Source organism: Tachyglossus aculeatus, chromosome 22, assembly GCF_015852505.1.
Source record: "Tachyglossus aculeatus isolate mTacAcu1 chromosome 22, mTacAcu1.pri, whole genome shotgun sequence".
NCBI lineage: Eukaryota > Metazoa > Chordata > Mammalia > Monotremata > Tachyglossidae > Tachyglossus > Tachyglossus aculeatus.
In genome coordinates, this window is record NC_052087.1 from 10366582 (window position 1) to 10390367 (window position 23786).

Below are 23786 nucleotides of genomic sequence, written 5' to 3' on the forward strand. Positions count from 1 at the left end.
CAAAAGGGAACAGAGCGGGAATCTTCTCCATCGTCGTCAAACAGATCGCCCGCGCTATACAGTGGCTCTGGCTGGCAGTCCCCGGAGACAGCCCGGCTGTCCGGCTTTCTGTGGCCACCCCTTTGGGCCGCAGCGTCAATCAATCAATCAATCAATCGTATTTATTGAGCGCTTCCTGTGTGCAGAGCACTGTACTAAGCGCTTGGGAAGTACAAGTTGGCAACATATAGAGACGATCCCTACCCAACAGTGGGCTCCTCTCTGCCTCCTGGCCTCCGGCTCCTCGGCCAGGTGGGTGGCTCCCATCAATCAGTCGTATTTATTGAGTGCTTACTGTGTGCAGAGCACTGTACTAAGCGCTTGGGAAGTACAAGTTGGCAACATCTAGAGATGGCCCCTACCCAACAGTGGGCTCACAGTCTAGAAGGGGGAGACAGACAACAAAACCGAACATATTAACAAAATAAAATAGATAGAATAGATACGTACAAGTAAAATAAATAGAGTAATAAATCCGTACAAACATATATACGTCTATACAGGTGCTGTGGGGAAGGGAAGGAGGTAAGGCGGGAGGGATGGAGAGGGGAAGGAGAGGGGAGAGGAAAGAGGGGGCTCAGTTTGGGAAGGCCTCCTGGAGGAGGTGAGCTCTCAGTAGGGCCTTGAATCAATCAATCAATCGTATTTATTGAGCGCTTACTGTGTGCAGAGCACTGTACTAAGCGCTTGGGAAGTACAAGTTGGCAACATATAGAGACAGTCCCTACCCAACAGTGGGCTCACAGTCTAAAAGGGGGAGACAGAGAACAAGACCAAACATACTAACAAAATAAAATAAATAGAATAGATATGTACAAGTAAAATAAATAAATAAATAAATAAATAGAGTAATAAATATGTACAAACATATATACATATATACAGGTGCTGTGGGGAAGGGAAGGAGGTAAGATGGGGGGGATGGAGAGGGGGACGAGGGGGAGAGGAGGGAAGGGGCTCAGTCTGGGAAGGCCTCCTGGAGGAGGTGAGCTCCCAGTAGGGCCTTGAAGGGAGGAAGAGAGCTAGCTTGGCGGATGGGCAGAGGGAGGGCATTCCAGGCCCGGGGGATGACGTGGGCCGGGGGTCGATGGCGGGACAGGTGAGAACGAGGTACGGTGAGGAGATTAGCGGCAGAGGAGCAGAGGGTGCGGGCTGGGCTTTAGTCTTGAAGTCCTGGCTCCGTCGCTGCTGGTAGCTCCGGGCTGGGAGGTAGCACGGGGGGGTAGGAGGAGGGCACTGGGGCTTCAAAGGGCTGCCCAGGCCTGGCACTGTGGGTCTGGAGTCATTCCCCTTTCCCGCAGCCTCGTGGCATCCTCCAGCGCTCTTCCTTGCCGGGCCTCCGGCCAGACCCGGTGAGGCTGACCACATCCCGCTGGGCCCGGCCATTTAGCTCAACGTCCAGTTCCTCTCCTCCCCAAGGGGCACAGTGGGCTTGCCACGGCCACGGGAAAACCCTACCCTACCCACAAGAGTGGTGGGGGCGGGGAGGTGAAGCCACCCGTCTTGACCCCTCGGTGCCAACCACATCATGGGAGAAAGCCCTGCCCCCTCAGGGTCCCGTTTCCCCTTCCCCAGCACGGACGTGAGCCGACACTATGGAGGGAAATGAAATTCAACGGTCTTGGGTGGAAAAAGTGTAAGCAGCATTTTGCACCGTTTCCAAAAATGTAACATTTATGATCTCGAACATGACCCCCCCCGCCCCCCCAAAAAAAATAGAGAAGGAGAGACAGACGTGTTTTGTGTGACACTATTCATTCATTCATTCAATCGTATTTATTGAGCGCTTACTGTGTGCAAAGCACTGTACTAAGCGCTTGGGAAGTACAAGTCGGCAACATACAGAGACGGTCCCTACCCGACAACGGGCTCACAGTCTAGAAGTGGGAGACGGACAACAAAACAAAACGCGGAGACATGAGGGACAGACCTCGACCTTTGCCCGGCGGAATCGTCCTCTGAATAAAAACTGTGGTATTTGTAAAGTGCTCTTACTATGTGCCAAACGCTGTGCTATACACTGGGGTAGAGATGATACACTCAGAACAGAGACAGTCCCAGTCCCACATAAGGCTCACAGTCTAAGGGAGAGGGGAAATGGGAGAATTTGATCCCTTGATCCCCATTTTACAGCTGAGAAAGCTGAGGTGCTGAGAAGCGAACACTAAGAACACTAAGAATCGGTAGCGGCCAAAGGTGGCCGAAGGTTATTGGGCAAATCCTTCTGGCCGGGGACAAAAATGCTGCCGAACGGGGCCGTGAGACTGAGCCCCCTTTTTCCTCTCCTCCTCCCCATCCCCCCCACCCTACCTCCTTCCCCTCCCCACAGCACTTGTATATAAATTTGTACAGATTTATTACTCTATTTTACTTGTACATATTTACTATTCTATTTAGTTTGTTAATGATGTACATATAGCTTTAATTCTATTTGTTCTGACGATTCTGACACCTGTCTACATGTTTTGCTTTGTTGTCTGTCTCCCCCTTCTAGACTGCGAGCCCGTTATTGGGTAGGGACCGTCTCTCTATGTTGCCGACTTGTACTTCCCAAGCGCTTAGTCCAGTGCTCTGCACACAGTAAGCACTCAATAAATACGATCGAATGAACGAGTGAATGAATGAAAGCACAAGACTTACCTGGCTGTAGTTGAGGATTTTGAAGACCGATTCCGAAACGAACAGTATCTTCCCTCTGTCGCATCCTACGACAAACAGGAACCCATCTGCCGCCTAATTAGGAAAACGGATCATCTTATTACCATTTCTCATCCATTCAGGGAGGTGGAGAAAGGAGTCGGTTAATGGGTCGAAGATTCCTAGCCTCACCACCCTCCATAGGGACCCCTGGGCCTGAGGGTGGATGTTTCCGACCTGGAAACATCAAACCCCATATCCCCCAGATGGGATTTTTTCCAGACACGTTATTATTATCCAGGAACAAAGATCTCCAGTATAACTTGCAAGTTCGGCCGTTATTCCTCAATTCTGCGGCTTTTCGTCTGTAATACGCCGGGACGCCATGCCCCCAGAGCGGGCCGTCTTCAGAACAGCCGGGTGGTAAGAATAAGGCCTCAGAAAGAGCCCGGGGTCCGGGGAGACCTACCAGACAGTGAGGACGGGGCACAATTCAGGCCGCTGAGGAGATCTCTCGAGGTGTGGGAGAAGGGGCCCATGTTCTCAGCCCAAATTCCCAACTTACAGCGTTCCGCCCTACTGTGCCAATCTGCACCGCGAAGACCGACATACGCTCCCGCTCGCCCCGGTCCTGGGCACATCAGCCTCGCCCGTCAGCCCCAGGGGCACCGGGAGGCCCGTCTGGGCTCTGCCAGCCTCGTCATCGGCGCCTGGCACCCTGCCCCTCCCTCATGATGTTCTCCGGGATGGATACGGCCTCACGGAGTCGTCGCGGGTAAGGAGGAGATCTCTCGCCGCGAGGCCGTGACACCCACGTACCCTGAGAATGAGATGCTTGAGTTCGTCGTCCGACAGGAAGGCGGGCTTGTAATTGGCTTCTGTGTAAGGGTTGGTGGCGCCTTGGGGAGAAAAACAATTTAGACGCTTTAAATCGCGGGGGAGTAAACACTCTTCCAAGCGCCTAGTACAGTGCGCCGCACACAGTAAGCGCTCAACGTATACAATCGACTGACATTCAGAAAAGCTCTTCATTAGAGGCTCGGCCCCCAAACACTAAAGTCTCGTCGATCCTTGTGGATTCCCTAAATTCTCCTCCAGTCAGGTTCTAAACCCAAGGACCTTCGACATTAACTGGGACCAAATTTGGCTTGGAAAGACATCCCTGAATGAAATGATTTTGATTTGAGTTGCTTATGGTATCTGTTAAGCGCTTACTCTGTGTCAGACACCCTTCTGGGGGATGGGGAAGGTACAAGTTAATCAGGTCGGACACAGTCCCTGCCCTGTGTGGGGCTCACAGTCCGAACAGGAGGAAGAACCGGTAACCCCATTTTACAGTTAAGGAAACCGAGGCCTAGAGAAGTGAAGTGGCTCGTCCAAGGTCACACAGCAAGCAATGGGCAGAGCCGGGATTAGAACCCAGGTCCTTCCGACTCCCGGGCCCGGGCTCTCTCCACTAGGTCACGCCGCTTCTCGCAGATCTGGTATCTTCTGGGAAATCTCGCACAAAACTGCTCTTTTCACGAAGGGCAAATTTAAGCCCCAAGTACGACATGTTGGGCGTTTTCCATGTTTAAGTCATTAATTCATTTAATTCCAGAAGCAAGAATTGTCGGCTTTAAAGTCTGCTGACAGAGGGCATCTCGGTGGCCTAGATAGAAGGATCGATTCGTCTCTGATTCCATCAAAAAGCTTCTCCAGTGGGCAGTGCCACCTTTGCTGGCCAAGTCACCCGACTGCTCTGGGCCGAACAGGCCGGGAGGCAGATAACCCCTCTCACCCATCTCTGGGACCAAAAGGGCAGAAGGGTAGAGGCCTAGGATAATACAATGCTCCTATCTGGGCTGTGGGCCCTTTGATTTCCAGATTCGTTCATTCAATTATTCATTCAATCGTATTTATTGAGCGCTTACTGTGTGCAGAGCACTGTACTAAGCACTTGGGCAGTACAAGTTGGCAACATAAGCTGGCATCTTAGTACATTTAAGGGAGAAAAACGCCAGCAGCGGACAGACTGGTATCAGGGCCCCGGAAAGCGAAATCAATATAGGAAACAAGAAAAAGTTAGCCATTCCCAAGCCCTAAAGGGAAGGCGATAAACGGAATTCAGTTCATGGCTCGTGTATCGATTCCTGCAGAACATAATAGTGATCCGAGTCTTGGCGGTTCAAAGTAATATGACGTTTTCCCACCTCAATACAGTTCCCATTCCATTTACTCGAAATTCATCCCAAATCAGTCCTCCCGCATCTTTTCTGATTATACCCTCGGCCTGCCGTCCCTTTTAAAGTCCGCTCTTTTAAGTACGCGGTGTGGGGTGTGTTATTTCTGTTTTGCTGACTACGGGAGGCGGTGAACACGTATTTGTTCCCGATGGCTAATCTCTGGCTGCGTGGTGATACCCAGCTTCCACCTGTTCCCAGGTGGACGTCTGCTCTCTGATGCTGCCCCCTCCTCTCCCCTCCCGCCCGACCCCAGTTGCGTCAGAGAACCAGCATCTGTCCAATTTTTCCATAACTACCCTCATACTCACACCCGCCCAGGCAGTCCAGGGCTGACTCTCCTGGGGTCTGGAGGTCACTCCCGTCTCTCTGCCTTTCTTCTCCTTCGTCCGCCTCACGGTTAGTCGACAGAGGAACGCCCCCGTGCCCCTCCTTCTCCCTATCCCCCCTCCGTGACATCCGGGAAAGGGGACTCGGGTGGAAAATTCCCGAAATATGAAAAGCCATCAAGTGCTCCCGGTTGATGTGAAAATTCAGCACGCCCAGGAGGATGACTCACTCTCTTTCAAGGCTCACGATGAAATTTCCTCCTAAAAATGGAAGCTGGCTCTAGTGAGGGTGGAGTCACCACATCCGCAAGACTCGTTCAGTGGGTGCTCACGGACAGATCCCGTAATCCCATCTCTGGGACACGTTGGCAAAGGCCCCCTCTTACTAAAGGCCACGCTATCCACGCACCCTTGATTTTGGAGGTGCCTATTTGCTCTGAAAGAAACTGATTCAATATCAGCACATACTGGCTGATCAGGCAGATGGTTATCCCACAGACAGATTTACATTGTACAGGTTTATTACTCTATTTATTTTACTTGTACATATTTACTATTCTATTTATTTTGTTAATGATGTGCCTTTAGCTTTAATTCTATTTGTTCTGACAACCTGACACCTGTCCACATGTTTTGTTGTCTGTCTCCCCCTTCTAGACTGTGAGCCCGTTGTTGGGTAGGGACCAGTCTCTATATGTTGCCAACTTGTACTTCCCAAGCGCTTAGTACGGTGCTCTGCACACAGTAAGTGCTCAATAAATACGATTGAATGAATAGACAATGACTCTCCCCACTCTCAAAGGCTTATTGAAAGCACATTTCCTCCAAAAGGCCTTCCCTGACTACGCCCTTCTTTCCTCTTCTCCCATTACTCCCTTCTGCATCCCTCTGACTTGCCCCCTTTATTCACTCCCTCCCCGGCCCCACAGCGCTTATGTCCAGATCTGTCATTTATAAGTCAGTCTCCCCATCTTGACCGTAAGCTCGCTGTAGGTAGGGAACGTCTCCATTATATTGTTCTATTATCCTCTCCCCACCGCTTAGTACAGTGCCCTGCACATAAGCACTCCATCAAGTGCCTAGTACAGTGCTCTGCACAGAGTAAGCACTCAATAAACACGACTGAATGAACGAATGAATGAATAAATACGATCGACAAAGACCGATATGTGGGATGGCGGTTACCGAAAGTTACGACCCAACGGCCCTGCCGGGAAGCTGACCCCAGCGATCACATTCGTCCAGTCCTTTTCTTCGGCGGGGTGGACGTTCTCGCAAAATCCCATCCGCAGGCTGGGAGCAGGCCAACTGCTCCCATGCCGTCGGATGAGCATCCCCAAATACGACTGAACGAATCTCCTAGCCAAAATGCCATCCACACCCCGGAAGAACTGGGTGAGATTCCTGCCCCTCCCTGGGAACGGCTAGGAGGCGAACGGGCAGCAAACCCCACCCGGCCTTGGAGTGGCAGATACTCACCCCTCAATGTCTTCATGTGCTGCACAGCCATCCGTAACACCGTGAGCTTATCCAACTTCCTGGACATGGCATTGCAGGTGGGCACCAGGGACGCTAATTCGTCGATGAAGCTGTTCATCTTATCCCGTCGCCTTTTCTCGATCTGACTGTGAGCCTCCCTGAAGGACCACAGGACAAAGATTACAACGGCCTGCCGCAGTGGGCTCCCACAATCTCACGTCTGGGGTGCTCTGGCGGTGGAAAATTCCAGATTGGATTCAGGACTGTATTTATTAGCGTTAGAATTCCGGCTCCGGCCACTGGGAGATTCTAGCTCGGTGCCATTTTCGGGAGACGGCTACTAAAAAACTACCTCTGATGTCGCTCCCTTGCCCTAGCGAGACTATATGCCCCAAATTTCCTTTCCCCATTGTACCTCATTTTTTCAATACCTGTCTCACTCCCTTTTCACAGTCAACAGAAGCTCTCTGGTCCCAAATCCCCAAGAGAACCAAGCCAAGGGACTGGTCCAGTTTGAAGGCACTCTTTTAGGGCTAAAAGGCTGCTTGCAAGATGGTGAGAAAGGGAAGAGAGAGAGGAGAGAAAGAGAGGAAAGAAAAGGAGAAAGAGAAGAGGGGAGAGAAAGAGGAGAGAGGAGAAAGAGGAGAGAAAGAGAGGAAAGAGGAGAGAGATGAAAGAGAGAGAATGGAGAGAGGATGAAGAGAGGAAAGGAGAGAGAGAAGAGAGGAGACAGAGGAGAAAGAGAAAAGAGAGAAGAGAAAGAGGAAAGAGGAGAGATGACAGAGAGAGAAAGGAGGAGAAGGGTGAGAGAGAGGAGAGACAAAGAAGAAAGAGGAGAGAGAGAGACAGGAGAAAGAGGTTGGGAGAGAGGAAGAGGAGATGAGAGAAAGAGAGAAAGAGGACAGAAGAAGGACTGTAAGCCCACTGTTCTAGACTGTGAGCCTGTTGTTGGGTTAGGGACCGGCTATGTTGCCAATTTGTACTTCCCAAGCACTTAGTACAGTGCCCTGCACTCATTAAGCGCTCAGTAAATATGACTGAATGAAAGAGGAGAGAAAGAGAAAGAGGAGGGGGAGAGAGAGAGAGAGAGAGAGAGAGAGAGAGAGAGAGAGAGAGAGAGAGAGAGAGAGAGAGAGAAATAGGGAGAAATAGGGAGAAATAGGACAGAGTTTTCTGGACAGGGCCAGCATAAGAGAGCTACTATTTTCATTCATTCATTCAATCGTATTTATTGAGCGCTTACTGTGTGCAGAGCACTGTACTAAGCGCTTGGGAAGTACAAGTTGGCAACATATAGAGACGGTCCCTACCCAACAACGGGCTCGCAGTCTATAAGGGGAGGACAGACAACAAAAGAAAATATAGTAACAAAATGAAATAAATAGAATAGTAAATATGTACAAGTAAAATAGAGTAATAAATCTGTACAAACATATATAAAGGTGCTGTGGGGAGGGGAAGGAGGGGACTCAGTCTGGGAAGGCCTCCTGGAGGAGGTGAGCTCTCAGTAGGGCTTTGAAGGGAGGAAGAGAGCTAGCTTGGCGGATGGGCAGAGGGAGGGCATTCCAGGCCAGGGGAGGACATGGGCCGGGGGTTGATGGCGGGACAGGCGAGAACGAGGCACAGTGAGGAGGTGAGGAGGATGCAGGTTGGGCTGTAGAATGAGAGAAGGGAGGTGAGGTAGGAGGGGGCGAGGTGATGGACAGAATTGAGCCTAGAGTGAGGAGTTTTTGCCCGATGCATAGGTTGACTGGCAGCCACTGGAGATTTTTGAGGAGGGGAGTAACATGCCCAGAGCGTTTCTGCACAAAGATGATCTGGGCAGCGGCGTGAAGTATAGATTGAAGTGGGGAGAGACAGGAGGATGGGAGATCAGAGAGGAGGCTGATGCAGTAATCCAGTCGGGATAGGATGAGAGATTGAACCAGCAGGGTAGCGGTTTGGATGGAGAGGAAAGGGCGGATCTTGGCGATGTTGCAGAGGTGAGACAGGCAGGTTTTGGTGACGGATTGGATGTGTGGGGTGAATGAGAGAGCGGAGTCGAGGACGACACCAAGGTTGCGGGCTTGTGAGACGGGAAGGATGGTAGTGCCGTCAACAGTGATGGGAAAGTCAGGGAGAGGGCAGGGTTTGGGAGGGAAGATAAGGAGTTCAGTCTTGGACATATTGAGTTTTACATGGCGGGCAGACATCCAGATGGAGATGTCTTGAAATGTACTATTTCCATTTCACCCTCCCACGCGCCCCCAGGAATCATCCCAGTGTCTTTGAAGTGTACAAAAGTCAAATGCTTCTGCCCCAAGGTGAACACTGACAAAGTTACCATCCTTCCTTTCGGGGGGGCTGCCCGGTGACCCCTCCAGGCCCACCGGAGAGCCAAATGGGGGACAGCCAAGGCTTCCCTGGAGTTGCCCAGGAAGAGATGCCACCTTCACCGTTAAAGAGTCTCTTTGCCCCGGGAGGTTCGGGGTCCTCGTTTGCCAGACTTTTTTCCACAAAGCCAACACTGAATGCTTGGCTTTTCTCAAGAAATATATCCGGTAGGACAGCGGTGAGCAGGGCGCCGTTTGCCCCCCGGCCTGCAAGAGGGTTGCTTCAAGAAAGGGGAGGGAGGGGGCAAGAGCCCGCCCGGGGGTGCCCAGAAGTGCTAAGCTCTGAATCGGCTGCTACTGTAGTTGACAGGAGCCGGCCAACTCCTTTCTCCCCAAATCCACAGCAGGATTTTTTTTCCTTGCTATTGGGGAAATGGCAGTTTCCCTGACCGAGCGGCGGCCGGGAATGTGTCTGTTATATTGTTCTACTGTACTCCCCCAAGCACTCAGTACAGTACTCTGCACACAGTAAGCTCTCGATAACTATGATCGACTGACCGGCCTTCTCCGATAAGAGAAGCAAAGACTTTACCTTGCATTTTTGATTCGGCCTTGCTGGTCTGTGTATTCCAACCTGGAAGGGGAAAGCAGTCAGTCTTGAGAGGCATTTCCTTTGTATTTTATCACTCAACAACAATAAATAGGAGAAGAGAAGCAACGTGGCCTAGTGGATAGACCCCGGGCCCGGGAGTCAGAAGGACCAGGGTTCTAATCCTGGCCCTGCCACTTATCTGCTGTGGGACCTCGGGCAAGTCACTTTACCTCTCTGGGCCTCAGTTCCCTCATCTGTAAAATGGGGATTAAGACTGTGAGCCCCTTGTGGGACAGGGATGTGTCCAACCTGATCAGTTTGCATCTACCCCTGCATTTAGTATAGTGCCTGGCACATGGTAAGCGCTTAACAAATAGCATCTGGGAGGACCTTTTCCTGCTATGCTGTTCCTCAATCCCAAATAATTTTCCAGAGTGGACAACAGCTGGCTGTACAGTCCCAGGTCACCGGAGCCTCTCAGTTTCTGTCAACCATCACACTTCAAGCCCTGTGCTGGCTGCTTCGACTCCAAGCTGCTGTCCGATCTGCCAGCAGCCCTTAATTCCTGGTTTGCTACCTGTTAAGTCACTGGCATCTTTGCTGCATCTGTAGTTTCCTGCTGTGCGGAATTCATTCTTATTGCTGAATGCATCTGTCTTCCCCTTCTGAGCCTCTTGTGTTTCACGGCCTGTGGGTTTTATTTTTATAGTATCTGTTAAGCACTCACTATCCTCTAGACCGTAAGCTCTTTCTGGGCAGCTCGTTGTGGGTAGGAGATGGGTCTGTTTATTGTTATTTTGTACAATCCCAAGCGCTCGGTACTGAGCTTTGCACACAGTAAGCGCTCAATAAAGACTGAATAAATGAATGTGCGTTTAGTGTTGCATTGTACTCTTCTAAGCGCTTAGTACAGTATTTTGCACACAGTAAGAGCTCAATAAATATGACTGAATGAATGGTTCTGTTTATTGTTGTACTGCAATCTCCCAAGTGCTTAGTACAGTGATCTGCACAGAGTAAATGCTCAATAAATATGACAAAGAATGAATGTGCCAGGTACTGTTCTAAGCCCTGGAGTAGAGAGAAGATTATCAGGTTGGACAGGGTCCATGTCCCACATGGGGCTCCCAGTCTTCATCCCCATTTTACAGATGTGGGAACTGAGGCCCAGAGAAATGAAGTGACTTGCCCAAGGACATACAGCAGACAAGTGGCAGAGCCGGGATTAGAACCTGTGTCTGATCTGATTCTCTTATATGGACTGACCTCCAGTGCTTAGCGTGGAGAAAAGCCTCAACAAATAACATTACTGGGGTTTTCTCCTACAAGGCATCAAGACAGCTTTGCCTAGTGGATACAGCCTGGGCGTCACAGGACCTAGGTTCTAATCCCGGCTCCATGGCTTGGCCACTGTGTGACCTTGGTCAAGTCACTTGGCTTCTCTGAGCCTCAGTTATGTCAAGTCACTTCGCTTCTCTGAGCCTCAGTTACCTCAAGTGGTGATAAGAGTGTGAGCCCCATGTGGGACAGGGACTGTATCCAACCTGATTATCTCGTATCTATTCCAGAGCTTAGTACAGTGCCCGGCACATTGTAAGCGCTCAACATACACAGTAAAAAAAGGTGTTAAATTGGCAGAAGGAATTGCAGTGCTGAGGATAAAGCTGCTTTTTGAAGTTATTTGTGAGGCCTGGATGACAACTCCAAAGGATGGGGGAAGGTTGGTCAAACCAAGAAAGAGCGTCTGCATTTTCATTCATTTAACCCTATTTTTTTAACGCTTACTCCATGCAAACTCCTGTACTAAGTGCTTGGGAGAGTTAGATATAACAATAAGCAGACACCTCCGCTGCCCACAACGAGCTTACAGCCTGAAAAGTGGTCAATAGCATTCATCAGCTATTTTGGCACCCGCTATCACTACTACTACTAATTGTGGCATGAGCCTGGAAATCAGAGAACCTGGGTTCTAATCCCGGCTCCCTCACTTGTCTGCTGTGTGACTCTGGGCAGATCACTTAATCTCTCTGCGCCTCAGTTACCTCATCCGTAAAAGGAGGATTAAATACCATGATACATGTCCTTGCCCACAAGGAGCTTACACTCTGGAAAGTCACTCTGGTAAGTGATACCAATCAATCAATCAATTAATGGTATTTACTGAGTGCTTCCAGTGTGCAGAGTACTGTACTAAGCGCTTGGGAGAGAAAAACACAACAGGACTGGTAGACACGTTCTTTACTCACCTCCCATGCTGGTCATCTTTGTCAGTATCCATACTTTCCCTTTGCAAAAACAAGACAAAGTATTTAAATGAACATCTTGTTTACGAAGAACTTTTTGAGACCTGTCGGACACAAACAATAATATCTGAAAAAGGACCAAGGAGGAAATGGGTTTTCTTCTGAGAGAAAGAGCAGCCCCATAAAGGGAAGCCCTGAATGGAAAGAACGTGGCCCTGGGTTCTAAATCTCCGTTCTGCCACTTGTCCACTGTGTGGGCGAGTCACTTCACTTCTCTGTGCCTCAGTTTCCTCACCTGTAAAAAGAGGATTAAATCCTCCTCCAAGTTCAACTGTGAGCCCCATGTGCGACAGGGAATGTGTCCAATCTAATGATCTTGTATCTACCCCTGCGCTTAGTACAGTGTCTGGTACATAGTAAGCGCTTACCAAGAACCATAAAACAATGAAACAGACACTGCAGGGAGTCCTTGCTGTAGTCAGAGGCACTGCTATGCCATTTTGCAGCTTTTACCACCCGTTTCCACAGGCCCATCTGCAACAACTGCCCCCATTTCAATATATAATTATAATAATTATTAATTATAATAATAATAAACGCGGTCTTTGTTGAGTGTTTACGGTGTATCAGGCACTGTACTAAGGGCTGGGGGTGGATGCAAGCATAGCGGGTAGGACACAGTCCCTGTCCCATGTGGGGCTCACACTTTTAATCCCCGTTTTCCAGATGAGGTAACTGAGGCCCGGAGAAGTAAGGTGACTTGCCCAAGGTCACACAGCAGACAAGTGGGGGGAGCCGGGATTAGAACCCAGGTCCTTTCGACTCCCTGGTTGGTGCTCTATCCACTGGGCCAGGCTTCTATCCACAGCCAGCTCCCGTTCCTCTGGGTTCGTCCCTGGAAACCCTCCTCCGGGCTAGGAGGATTTCACCCACTTCCTCGGAGCAGAGAATGGGGGCCGGAATTGGCTCCCGTGTGCCCGGGAACCGCCAGACAGGGAAAGCCGGGCCAGGCTTACTCTCTCTCTCTCTCTCCTAAAAGCCTAGGTCTAACCTCCCCCTGGGCTGTGTATTCTTTCCCAGCGCTTAACGCGGTGCTCCGCACACAGTAGGCACTCAATAAATACTACCACTTCAGGCCCTGGGAGGGAAAGATTAGAGACGTCAGAGGCCGGGTCTCCACAGCCCCTAGAGCACCGAGCTTGAAGATCTTGGGGAGGTGCAGTCGTGGCCCTCTGACTCTCCCCAGCCTCTCCTTGGTCACTTCCCTCTTCCAGTCAGCAAGTTATCCTGTTTTAGCCACAATTCCGGAGCAGGTGACATGCTTTAATAATAATAATAATAATAATAATAATAATGATGTTGGTATTTGTTAAGCGCTTACTATGTGCAAAGCACTGTTCTAAGCGATGGGGTAGATACAAGGTAATCAGGTTGTCCCACGAGGAGCTCACAGTCTTCACCCCCATTTTACAGATGAGGGAACCGAGGCCCAGAGAAGTGAAGTGACTTGCCCAACGTGTCACAGCTGACAAGTGGCGGAGCTGGGATTTGAACCCACAACCTCTGACTCCAAAGCCCGGGCTCTTTCCACTGAGCCACGCTGCTTCCCACTAAATGGCTTTAGTGGCCACTTCCCCCCACCCTCCCTTTGCAAGAGGCGTTAAACTAATCATTTTTTTTAATGGTATTTATTAAGCGCTTACTATACACCAGGAACTGTACTAAGCAATGGAGTTGATACAAGCTAATCAGGTCGGACACAGTCCACGTCCCCCACGGGGCTCACCATCTTAATCCCCATTTCACAGATGAGGCAACTGAATAATAATAATAATGATGGTATTTGTTAAGCGCTTACTGTGTGCCAGGCACTGTACTAAGCGCTGGAGTGGATACAAGCAAATCCGGTTGGACGCAGTCCCTGTCCCACCTGGGGCTCACTGTCTCGATCCCCGTTTTCCAGATGAGGTGACCGAGGCCCAGAGAAGTGAGGTGACTTGCCCAAGGTCACACAGCAGGCAAGCGGTGGAGCCGGGATTAGAACCCGGGTCCTTCTGGCTCCCAGGTCTGTGCTCTACCCATTAGGCTGCACAAAAGCGGTTTCCCCACTGCAAGCCCACCAATACAGCCAGTAATTTCAGCATCACCTATCTCCGGCTCCTGGCTTCCCTGAGCTCATATGCGGCTCTGGGAGGTCTGAGTGGTCACAAAAAGTGTGAATGAGTTTACTTACTCAAAAGAAAAGCCGTCCAGCCTGAAAAGAAAGCAAAACAGTATTACCCCAGCGTACCGATGCAATCCGGAGTCTTTTGAGGCCAGGATGAGTGACATTTCTAGAGCTTTATTGAGGAAGGATGTGAGGGGCATCATTAATGCCCTCAGGGGAAGTACAGTAAGTAGTGCCACGCTGATTTGGATAGAGATTGGGACAAGAATATCAACTGGGAAGAACAAAAATGCTTTTTCCCTGCAAGCTCGTTACGGGCAGGGAACGTGTCTGCTAATTCTGTTGTATTGTACCCTCCCAAGCTCTCAGTACAGTGATCTGCATACGGCAGGCGCTCAATAAATACCATTGATTGATTCGGCAAAGAGGCACCCGAGGCCAAAAAAATCCTTCCAGGCTGCTGGGATGGGCCCGAGGGCCAAGAACTAGTCGTATTCCTCGGTTCTACCTATTTCTCCCTCGGGACGGGGTCCCAACAGATTGAAGAGAAAAACTGATCCGACTCTTCGGAATCGCTTTCCGGCGTGCAGGGGAAGGGTGGAGTCCATAAGCGTCAGCTAGGCCTCGGGGACCCAAATCGGCTGCCCTCGCTAATAATAATAATTGCGGCATTCGTTAAACGCTGAGATAGGTACAAGGGAATCAGGTCGGATACAACCCTGTCCCACACGGGGCTCACAGCCTTAACTCCCATTTTACAGATGAGGTGACTGAGGACCAGAGACGTGAAGTGAGTCGCCCAAGGTCCCACAGCAGACAGGTGGCAGAGCCGGGATTAGAGACGAGTCCTTCAGACTCCCGGGCTCTATCCACCGGGGCCACGCTGCTTCTCTCCCTCGCTCCCTCAATCCTTTCGGAAGAGGAGAAGCAGCCGATATTCAACGAGCGAGAGAAAGCGGGGCCCTGGGAACCACCCACGGGGTCACTTCAGGCCAGATGGTAAGGCGAGGGAGGGCCTATGGACTCCCCTGGCATGGCGGATAGAGCTCGGGCCTGAGTCCTGAGTTCGAATCCCAGCTCTGCCACTGCATGCCCTCGGGAAAGTCACGTCTCTACTCTGTGCCTCACTGACTTCATCTGTCAATGATGAGACTGTGAGCCCCACCTGGGACAGGGACTGTGTCCAACCCGATTTGCTTGTAGCCACAGCCCGGTGCTCACAGTACGCGCTTGACAAATACCACAACTATTACTATTATTATCATTCCAGGGTCTGTGTCCAATCCAATTTGCTTGTATCCAGCCCAGTGTTTAAAACAGTCCTGGCCCATAGTACGTACTTAACAGATACCGTAATTATTATTATTATTATTACTGCCAGGCCGGGAGTTGAGAGGCCACAGAAAGGCCAGATCCGCCAACGCTTACTGATAGTCCGTCGAGCTGCCTTTCCGTTTCCGACTGCAGTCCATCCCTGTCGCGCTGAGGGAGCTGGAGATGAGGTCGGTGGGCCCGGGGGACATGAAGTCGCTTATTGTAGACGAAATGTCCATCCTCTGGTCGGCCATTGGATCGTCCGAAACTGCCAAGAAGAGGAGGGGGGATTGATCGGCCAAAACGTTCCCGTCTTAAGGAGAACTGCCAGAGAGCGTCTATATACACAGAGGAGTCTAGTGACAACTGACCACTCTGCTCATTCAGATCATTCTAGGCCTCCCTTCATCATCATCATCATCAATCGTATTTATTGAGCGCTTACTGTGTGCAGAGCACTGTACTAAGCGCTTGGGAAGTACAAATTGGCAACATATAGAGACAGTCCCTACCCAACTGTGGGCTCACAGTCTAAAAGGGGGAGACAAAACCAAACATACTAACAAAATAAAATAACTTCAAGGCCCTACTGAGAGCTCACCTCCTCCAGGAGGCCTTCCCAGACTGAGCCCCCTCCTTCCTCTCCCCTTCGTCCCCCTCTTACCTGCTTCCCTTCCCCACAGCACCTGTATATATGTATATATATTTGTACATATTTATTACTCTATTTATTTTACTTGTACATATCTATTCTATTTATTTTATTTTGTTAATGTGTTTGGTTTTGTTCTCTGTCTCCCCCTTCTAGACTGTGAGCCCACTGTTGGGTAGGGACTGTCTCTATATGTTGCCAACTTGTACTTCCCAAGCGCTTAGTACAGTGCTCTGCACACAGTAAGTGCTCAATAAATACGATTGATTGATTGATTGAGAAGCGAAGTCCATGGAAAAATCCCCAGTGCTTTATCCACCGATTTCCAAGCTTTCGAGAGTTGCTGTTAATTATAAAAATAGCTGTCTGAGCTGTTTTGTTTTGTTCTCTGTCTCCCCCTTCTAGACTGTGAGCCCACTGTTGGGTAGGGACCGTCCCAATATGTTGCCAACTTGTACTTCCCAAGCGCTTAGTACAGTGATCTGCACACAGTAAGCACTCAATAAATACGATTGAATGAATGAATGAATTTTGCCTCAGTCAATCTATCAATAGTATTTATTGCATAATTACAGTGTGCAGGGCACTGTATCAATCAATCAATCAATCGCATTTATTGAGCGCTTACTGTGTGCAGAGCACTGTACTAAGCGCTTGGGAAGTACAAGTTGGCAACATATAGAGACAGTCCCTACCCGACAGTGGGCTCACAGTCTAAAAGGGGGAGACAGGGAACAAAACCAAACATACTAACAAAATAAAATAAATAGCATAGATATGTACAAGTAAAATAAGCTCTTGGGAGACAGCGATACTGTTAAGTTCCCTGCCCATAACGAGCTTACGATCTAGTGACCTTGGGGAGGGAATGTGTCTATTTATTGTTATACTATACTCTCACAAGTGCTTAGTACAGTGCTCTGCACACAGTAAGGGCTCAATAAATATGATTGAACGAATGAATGAACAGAGACCTACTGCAAGCTTGTTGTGGGCACGGAAAGTGTCCCGTTTTATTGTTCTATTGTACTCTCCCACGGGCTTAGTATAGTGCTCCACACGCAGTAAGCGCTCAAAAAATACAACTGAATGATTGAACGACTAACTGTCTTCCTCTGTGTCCCGCTCGCTTCAGCCCCCCGCCACTGGCCAGTAGCAGAATGGCCAACCGGCCTGCTAAGTCCACAGTGGCCACCCTGTCTCTCTCTAACCAGCCACCCCAACTGGAGACCAGAGTATCCCCCTACCCTGGTATCCCCCAGAAGCCCCAGTCCCAAAATCAGCTCAATAAATACACTGCCAACCTACACTCCTCCCCCAGTTCCCCGGGCCCTCCCACACAGACGTCACAGAGCTGGAGATGAAGTCTAGGGATGTCAACCTCTCCTGCAGACAGCAGCAACCCCCAAAAAAACCCCCAAAAAACATCCCAAAGGGAAGCGGTGTAGCCTAGCGGAAAGAGCACGCGACTGGGAGTCTCAGAGGACCTGGGTTCTAATCCCGGCTCTGCCACATACCTGCCGAGTGACTTCACTTCTCTGTGCCTCAGTTCCCTCATCTGCAAAATGGGGTTTCCAAGCTTTTCTCCCTCCTATGAGCCCCATGTGGAATCTGCCTCAGTGTTTAGTCCAGTGCTTGGCAGACAGTATGCACTTAATGAACACCACAGTTATTATTTAGCGTTTTCTGTGTACAGAGCAGCGTATTAACGTGCTGGCACTGTACTTTTTAAAATATTATTATTTTTAAAGAAACAGCGTGCCCTAGTGGAAAAAGCACAGGCCTGGGAATCAGTGGGCCTGGGTTCTAATCCCAGGCTCCGCCACTTGTCTGCCGGGCGAGTCGCTTCACTTCTCTGGGCCTCAGTTGCTTTGTCTATTAAACGGGGATGAAAACAGTGAGTGGGAGAGGGACTGTCCAACCTGATTAGCTCACATCTACCCCAGCACTTAGAACGGTGCTTGACGCATAGTAAGCATTTCACAGACACCATTATTACATATTTGGTTCCTCTAGTGTCACACCTTTGTATGCAAAAACTCAGGGTCTCTAACCGGCTTAAAAGAGGGATGGGGGAGAGAGAAGAGGCAGGGTGAAGAGAGGAGAAGGTTAACTTGAAGGACGGTTTGAAGGGAGTTTTCTATCTTGGGATCGGAAGTGTGTGCATAGCTGTAGTCCACGAAATAGTGGGCAACGTTTAGGAGGCCCCATTGAAGTCACTCTGTCAATCAATCGATCGGTGGTATTTAGTGAGCGCTTACTGTGTTCACAACACTGTACTAAGCTGCAATACAACAGAGTTGATAGATGCGATCCCTGTCCTTAACGAGCTGGTAGTCTACAGGAGAGACGGATGGATGTTAAAACGGGTTAGGGACAGGGCAAATGGACTACCGCCTAAGGGACCGCAGATCCCGTGAGCAAAATCTTTCTAGATTTTGTGAAACCCTGGAGACGGAGCCGAGGAGGGCGGCCGCCGCTTCCCCATTTCTGCCACACACCTCCTCCAAGAGGCCCTCCCTGACTGAGCCCCCCTTTCCTCTTCTCCCACTCCCTTCCGCGTCGCCCTGACTTGCTCCCTTTATTCACGCCTCCTCCCAGCCCCACAGCACTGATGTACAGACCTGTACTTTATTTATAGTCATGTCTGTTTCCCCCTGTAGACTGTCAGCTCATTGCGGGAAGGGACTGTGTCCATTTATCGTTCTGTTGTACTCCCCCAAGAGCTTAGCACGGTGTTCTGCACACAGTAAGCGCTCAATAAATACAATCGAGTGAACTGAATGAATGAATAAATGAGTGACACCAACAACCCACCCATGACACCAAACGCCACAAGGCCTAAAATAGGTCTTACCCGAAGGCGGATACGCAGGCACACGGAAATCCGATCAAAGACGAGAGGGGCTCAGATTTCTCCCCAGAGCCAAGCCAGGAGTGGCGGTTCACTTCCCAACCTGTATCATGCCCTGCCGTCTCCCGCCGGTCACTGTCCACCTGGAAGGGGGGGAAACGGGAACAAGAAGAAGGGGAAAAAAAGGAAAAGAAAAGAGTTCAAACCACTGGCAGCTCACGGTTGTCCATTTATATCTGGGCGCGGAGCAGAGAGAGGCAGAAGCTAATTTCATCTCCCCGTTTCAGAGCGGGATTTCTGGGTGGTCCCTAAACATGATCTCACTGGTGGGAGGACGTCCCTGGCAGAGGGAAGCCGGGGTTTGTCTCAGAAGCCCAGCCGTCTGACCGAAGGCCACGGCTACGGAGGATCGCTGTGTCGGCAAGGGCCTCTAGCCCCTGGGGAGCGGGAAGAAGCCAGGGATTGGGATGCCCGGGAAAAAAGCATCTTGGAATAAACTCTTCCACAGCCGGGGGTGGATTTTGCAGGTTTCTGATTCTTGCAGGCTGAACTGCGAGACGTCAGAAGGTTCGCATGATAATAACGCTGGTATTTGTTAAGTACTTACTGGGTGCCAAGTACTGTACTACACACTGGAGTGGCTACAAGCAAATCGGGTTGGCCTCTGTCCCACGTGGGGCTCACAGTCTCGATCCCCATTTTACAGATGAGGTCACTGAGGCGCAGAGAGAAGTGAAGTGACTGACCCAAGGTCACAAAGCAGACAAGTGGCAGGACTAGAACCCAGGTCCTCCGATTCCCAGGCCCATGATCTTCCTACTAGGCTGTGCTGCTTTTCACAATTACTTAGAACAGCGCTTAGAACAGTGCTTTGCACATAGCGCTTAATAAATACCATTTAAAAAAAAATTACTATTACTGCTGTTCCCAGACAGGCATCAGAGGCCCAGAGTTTCAGTGAATTGTTTATGGTATTTGTTAAGGGCTTAACATGTGCCAGGCACTGTACTAAGCGCTGGGGTAGATACAAAGTTGGACACAGTTCCTGTCCCACATTAGACTTACAATCTCAATCCCCATTTTCCAGCTGAGGTCACTTGAGGCCCAGAGCCGTGAAATGACTTGCCCAGGTCACACGCTGGACAAGAGGCGGAGCCAGGATTAGAACCCAGAGCCTTCTGACTCCCAGGCGCTATCCATTAGGCCACGTTGCTCCGGAGGTACGTATATTGTACATATTTATTACTCTATTTATTTATTTATTTATGTATTTTACTTGTACATATCTATTCTATTTATTTTATTTTGTTAGTATGTTTGGTTTTGTTCTCTGTCTCCCCCTTTTAGACTGTGAGCCCACTGTTGGGTAGGGACTGTCTCTATATGTTGCCAACTTGTACTTCCCAAGCGCTTAGTACAGTGCTCTGCACACAGTAAGCACTCAAGAAATACGATTGATTGATTGATTGATTGATTGCATATTTCTGCTAAAATGGGGACCACAATCTGGCGGGGGAGACTGTCATTAAAATAAATATCAGGTAACGGTAGCAGCGGGGTATAAAACCATGTATCTGAGTGTCATTGGACTGGGGGTGGGTTGAGCAATAATAATAATAATAATGACGATGATGGTATTTGTTAAGCACTTATTATGTGTCAAGCACTGTTCCAAGTGCTGGGGTACATACAAGCTAATCAGGTTGGACACAGCCCCGCCCACGTGGGGTTCACGGTCCCCGTTTTACAGATGAGGTAACTGAGGCACAGAGAAATTAAATGACTCGACCGAGGTCACACAGCAGGCAGGTGGCCGATCTGCTCCTAAGCGCTTCCAGGTGGTACCGATTACAGGGATGGGGCCGCCAGGAGGGGAAATAGGGTGAGGGCATGAGTTTCTAAAACTCCCGGGAAGAGATATGAGCTCAGTAAGGGCTCTTAAAATATGGAGAGTGTCTGATCTGTCGGATCTGTATTCTCTCAAGCGTTCAGTACAGTGCTCTGGACACAGTGAGCGCTCAACAAATACCATTGATGGATCGATCGAGAGTTTTGAATCCGTCGGTGTGGAGCTTCCGCATGATGCGGAGGTGGACGGGCAACCGTTGGAAGCACTTGAAGACGTGGGGGAGGTGGGTAGAATGATTTTTCTTTTTTTAAGGAAAATGATCCAGGCAGCAGAATGAAGAGGGGACAGACTGGAGGCCGGGAGGTCAGCGAGGAGGCCAGTTCAGTCATCGTCGAGACCTTTTTAATGCCTATCCCAACTTGCGTCCTGCCCTGATAAGTTCGAAGCCTTCTTCCCTCATCACCATCATCGCCGATGGTATTTATTAAGCACTCAGCGTATGCAGAGCACTGTACTAAGTGCTTGGGAGAGCACGACACAGCAGAGTTGGTAGACACATTTCCTGCCCACAAGGAGCTTACGGTCTTACTGTGATTATGAAGTACGTGAGACCCACTGCTCTTTCTGCTCAGTACCTTGCCCCATCCGGCCCCCCAGAGTCCCCCCTAGCCAGGCCCTGATCCCAGCCCTGCTTACCCATCAATCAGTAGTATTTACTGAGCGCTTACTATGTGTTGAGTACTTACTAGGCACTTGGGAGAGTACATTATCACAGAATTTGCAGACACATTCCTTTCCCGCAATGAGCTTACTCTCCTAATAATAATAATGGTATTTATTAAATGCTTACTATATGCTAAACACTGTTCTGAGCGCTGGGGTGGACACAGGCAAATCAGGTTGGACACAGTCCCTGTCCCACATGGGGTTCACAATCTTAATCCCCATTTCATAGATGAGGTAACTGAGGCCCAGAGAAGTGAAGTGACTTGCCCTGGGTCACACAGGAGACACTTAGGGAGCTGGAGTTAATAATAATAATGATGGCATTTGTTAAGCGTTTACTATGTGCAAAGCACTGCTCTAAGTGCTGGGGAGGATACAAGGTGATCAGGTTGTCCCACGTGGGGCTCACAGTCTTAATCCCCATTTTACAGATGAGGGAACTGAGGCACAGAGAATGATGATGGCATTTGTTAAGCACTTACTAAGTGCAAAGCACTGTTCTAAGTGCTGGGGAGGTTACAAGGTTGATCAGGTTGTCCCACGGGGAGCTCACAGTTTTAATCATCATCATCATCACCATCAATCGTATTTATTGAGCACTTACTGTGTGCAGAGCACTGTACTAAGCGCTTGGGAAGTACAAGTTGGCAACACATGGAGACAGTCCCTACCCATTTTAATCCCCATTTTACAGATGAGGTAACTGAGGCACAGCTAAGTGACTTGCCCAAAGTCACACAGCTGACAGTTGGCAGAGCCGGTATTTGAACCCATGACCTCTGACTCCAAAGCCCGGGCTCTTTCCACAGAGAAGTTAAGTGACTTGCCCAAAGTCACACAGCTGACAAATGGGGGAGCCGGGATTTGAACTCATGACCTCTGACTCCCAAGCCGGGCTCTTTCCATTGAGCCGTGCTGCTTCTCTGGATTAGAACCCAGATCCTTCTGCCTCCCAGACACGGCTCTAACAATTAGGTCACACTGATTCACACTGTCCCCCTTCCCCCTATGCCCCACCACAGCAGGCCCCCAGAGTTCAATCAGCCAGCAATCAGTCAATGGTATTTGCTGAGCGCTTACTGTGTGCAGAGCACTGTACTGAGCACTTGGGAGAGTACGATACAACAATGTAACAGACACATTCCCCGTCCACGACGAGCTTACAGTCTAGCAGGGGGAGACAGACATTCATATAAATAAATACCAGTGCCCGGTGACCCCGCTGGAATAGGGGGAGGGAGAAGTCTCTCCCCTTGCCCAGGTGATAGGGCCCGGGGTCCGGCAGATCAATCAATCAATCAATTGTATTTATTGAGCATTTACTGTGTGCAGAGCACTGTACTAAGCGCTTGGGAAGTACAAGTTGGCAACATATAGAGACAGTCCCTACCCAACAGTGGGCTCACAGTCTAAAAGGGGGAGACAGAGAACAAAACCAAACATACCAACAAAATATAATAAATAGATATGTACAAGTAAAATAAATATAGTAATAAATATGTACAAACATATATACTTATATACAGGTGCTGTGGGGAAGGGAAGGAGGTAAGATGAGGGGGATGGAGAGGGGGACGAGGGGGAGAGGAAGGAAGGGGCTCAGTCTGGGAAGGCCTCCTGGAGGAGGTGAGCTCTCAGTAGGGCCTTGAAGGGAGGAAGCTTGGCGGATGGGCAGAGGGAGGGCATTCCAGGCCCGGGGGATAACGGGATGGACAGCAAGATGGGTGAGCGCCCACCCTATTTATTTGGGCAAAGAACCAGGCCCGCCTGAGCCCGCTACCCACACAAAGGAAGCTCAGATTTCGGGGGGACTCAGCCTCTGGCTGATGAATGAAGGAACGAGTCGGCGAGCGACCGAGCAGTTGATTTACCAAGCCCCTAAAAACTGGCTTTCGAATAGACCTCGCCAACCCCGTGATTACTGGTGGCGAGCTCTGCCATCAATCCATTCTGTACTGTCTTTTAATAACTCTGCTCTCATTCGGGAGCTTTTAAAAAAGAATCCAGCAAGAGGAGAGGGGGGAAAAAAAATAAAAAGATTGAGTGACTTTTCAGCCTCCAGCTGATTTCTGCTCGAAATAGCCTATAAATAAAAGGAACAGTGGTCTAGAACGCACTGTAAACACCCACGGTCAAACCAAGCCAAATCCTTCCAATTATGACCCTCAGCCTGTTGCCAAGATACTTCTGAAGGACCTACTTGAAAGTTTGCCATCTAGACCATTTCCTGATTAAGCTTCCCTGAAGCAAAGAACCAAAGCAGACTGCCTTTCCACAATACCTCCCCTCCAACCCCGTCTTTCATCTTCCTGCAACAGGATCTCTCCTCTGCATTTTAGTTCTGCAGACCGTGAGCTCGCTGTGGGCAGGG

At 49.8% G+C, this 23786-nt stretch overlaps 1 protein-coding gene across 4 annotated transcripts in view; it reads right to left on the reverse strand.

The window, feature by feature from the left end:
• ARNTL (aryl hydrocarbon receptor nuclear translocator like) overlaps positions 1-23786 on the reverse strand; it is an 80287-nt gene that overhangs the window by 12244 nt on the left and 44257 nt on the right. Inside the window, exons 2-9 of one of the 4 annotated variants that reach the window (XM_038764145.1) lie at positions 18844-18983; positions 15449-15602; positions 14087-14107; positions 11857-11895; positions 9611-9652; positions 6707-6864; positions 3496-3575; positions 2680-2772 (exon numbers count right to left, since the gene is read on the reverse strand). In XM_038764145.1, coding sequence (XP_038620073.1) covers positions 2680-2772; positions 3496-3575; positions 6707-6864; positions 9611-9652; positions 11857-11895; positions 14087-14107; positions 15449-15588 — 573 coding nt within the window. In that variant the 5' untranslated portion in view covers positions 15589-15602; positions 18844-18983. Of the gene's footprint in view, positions 1-2679; positions 2773-3495; positions 3576-5209; positions 5292-6706; positions 6865-9610; positions 9653-11856; positions 11896-14086; positions 14108-15448; positions 15603-18843; positions 18984-23786 lie in introns of those variants that run through there. The other 3 variants (XM_038764146.1, XM_038764147.1, XM_038764148.1) reach the window with 3 other exon arrangements.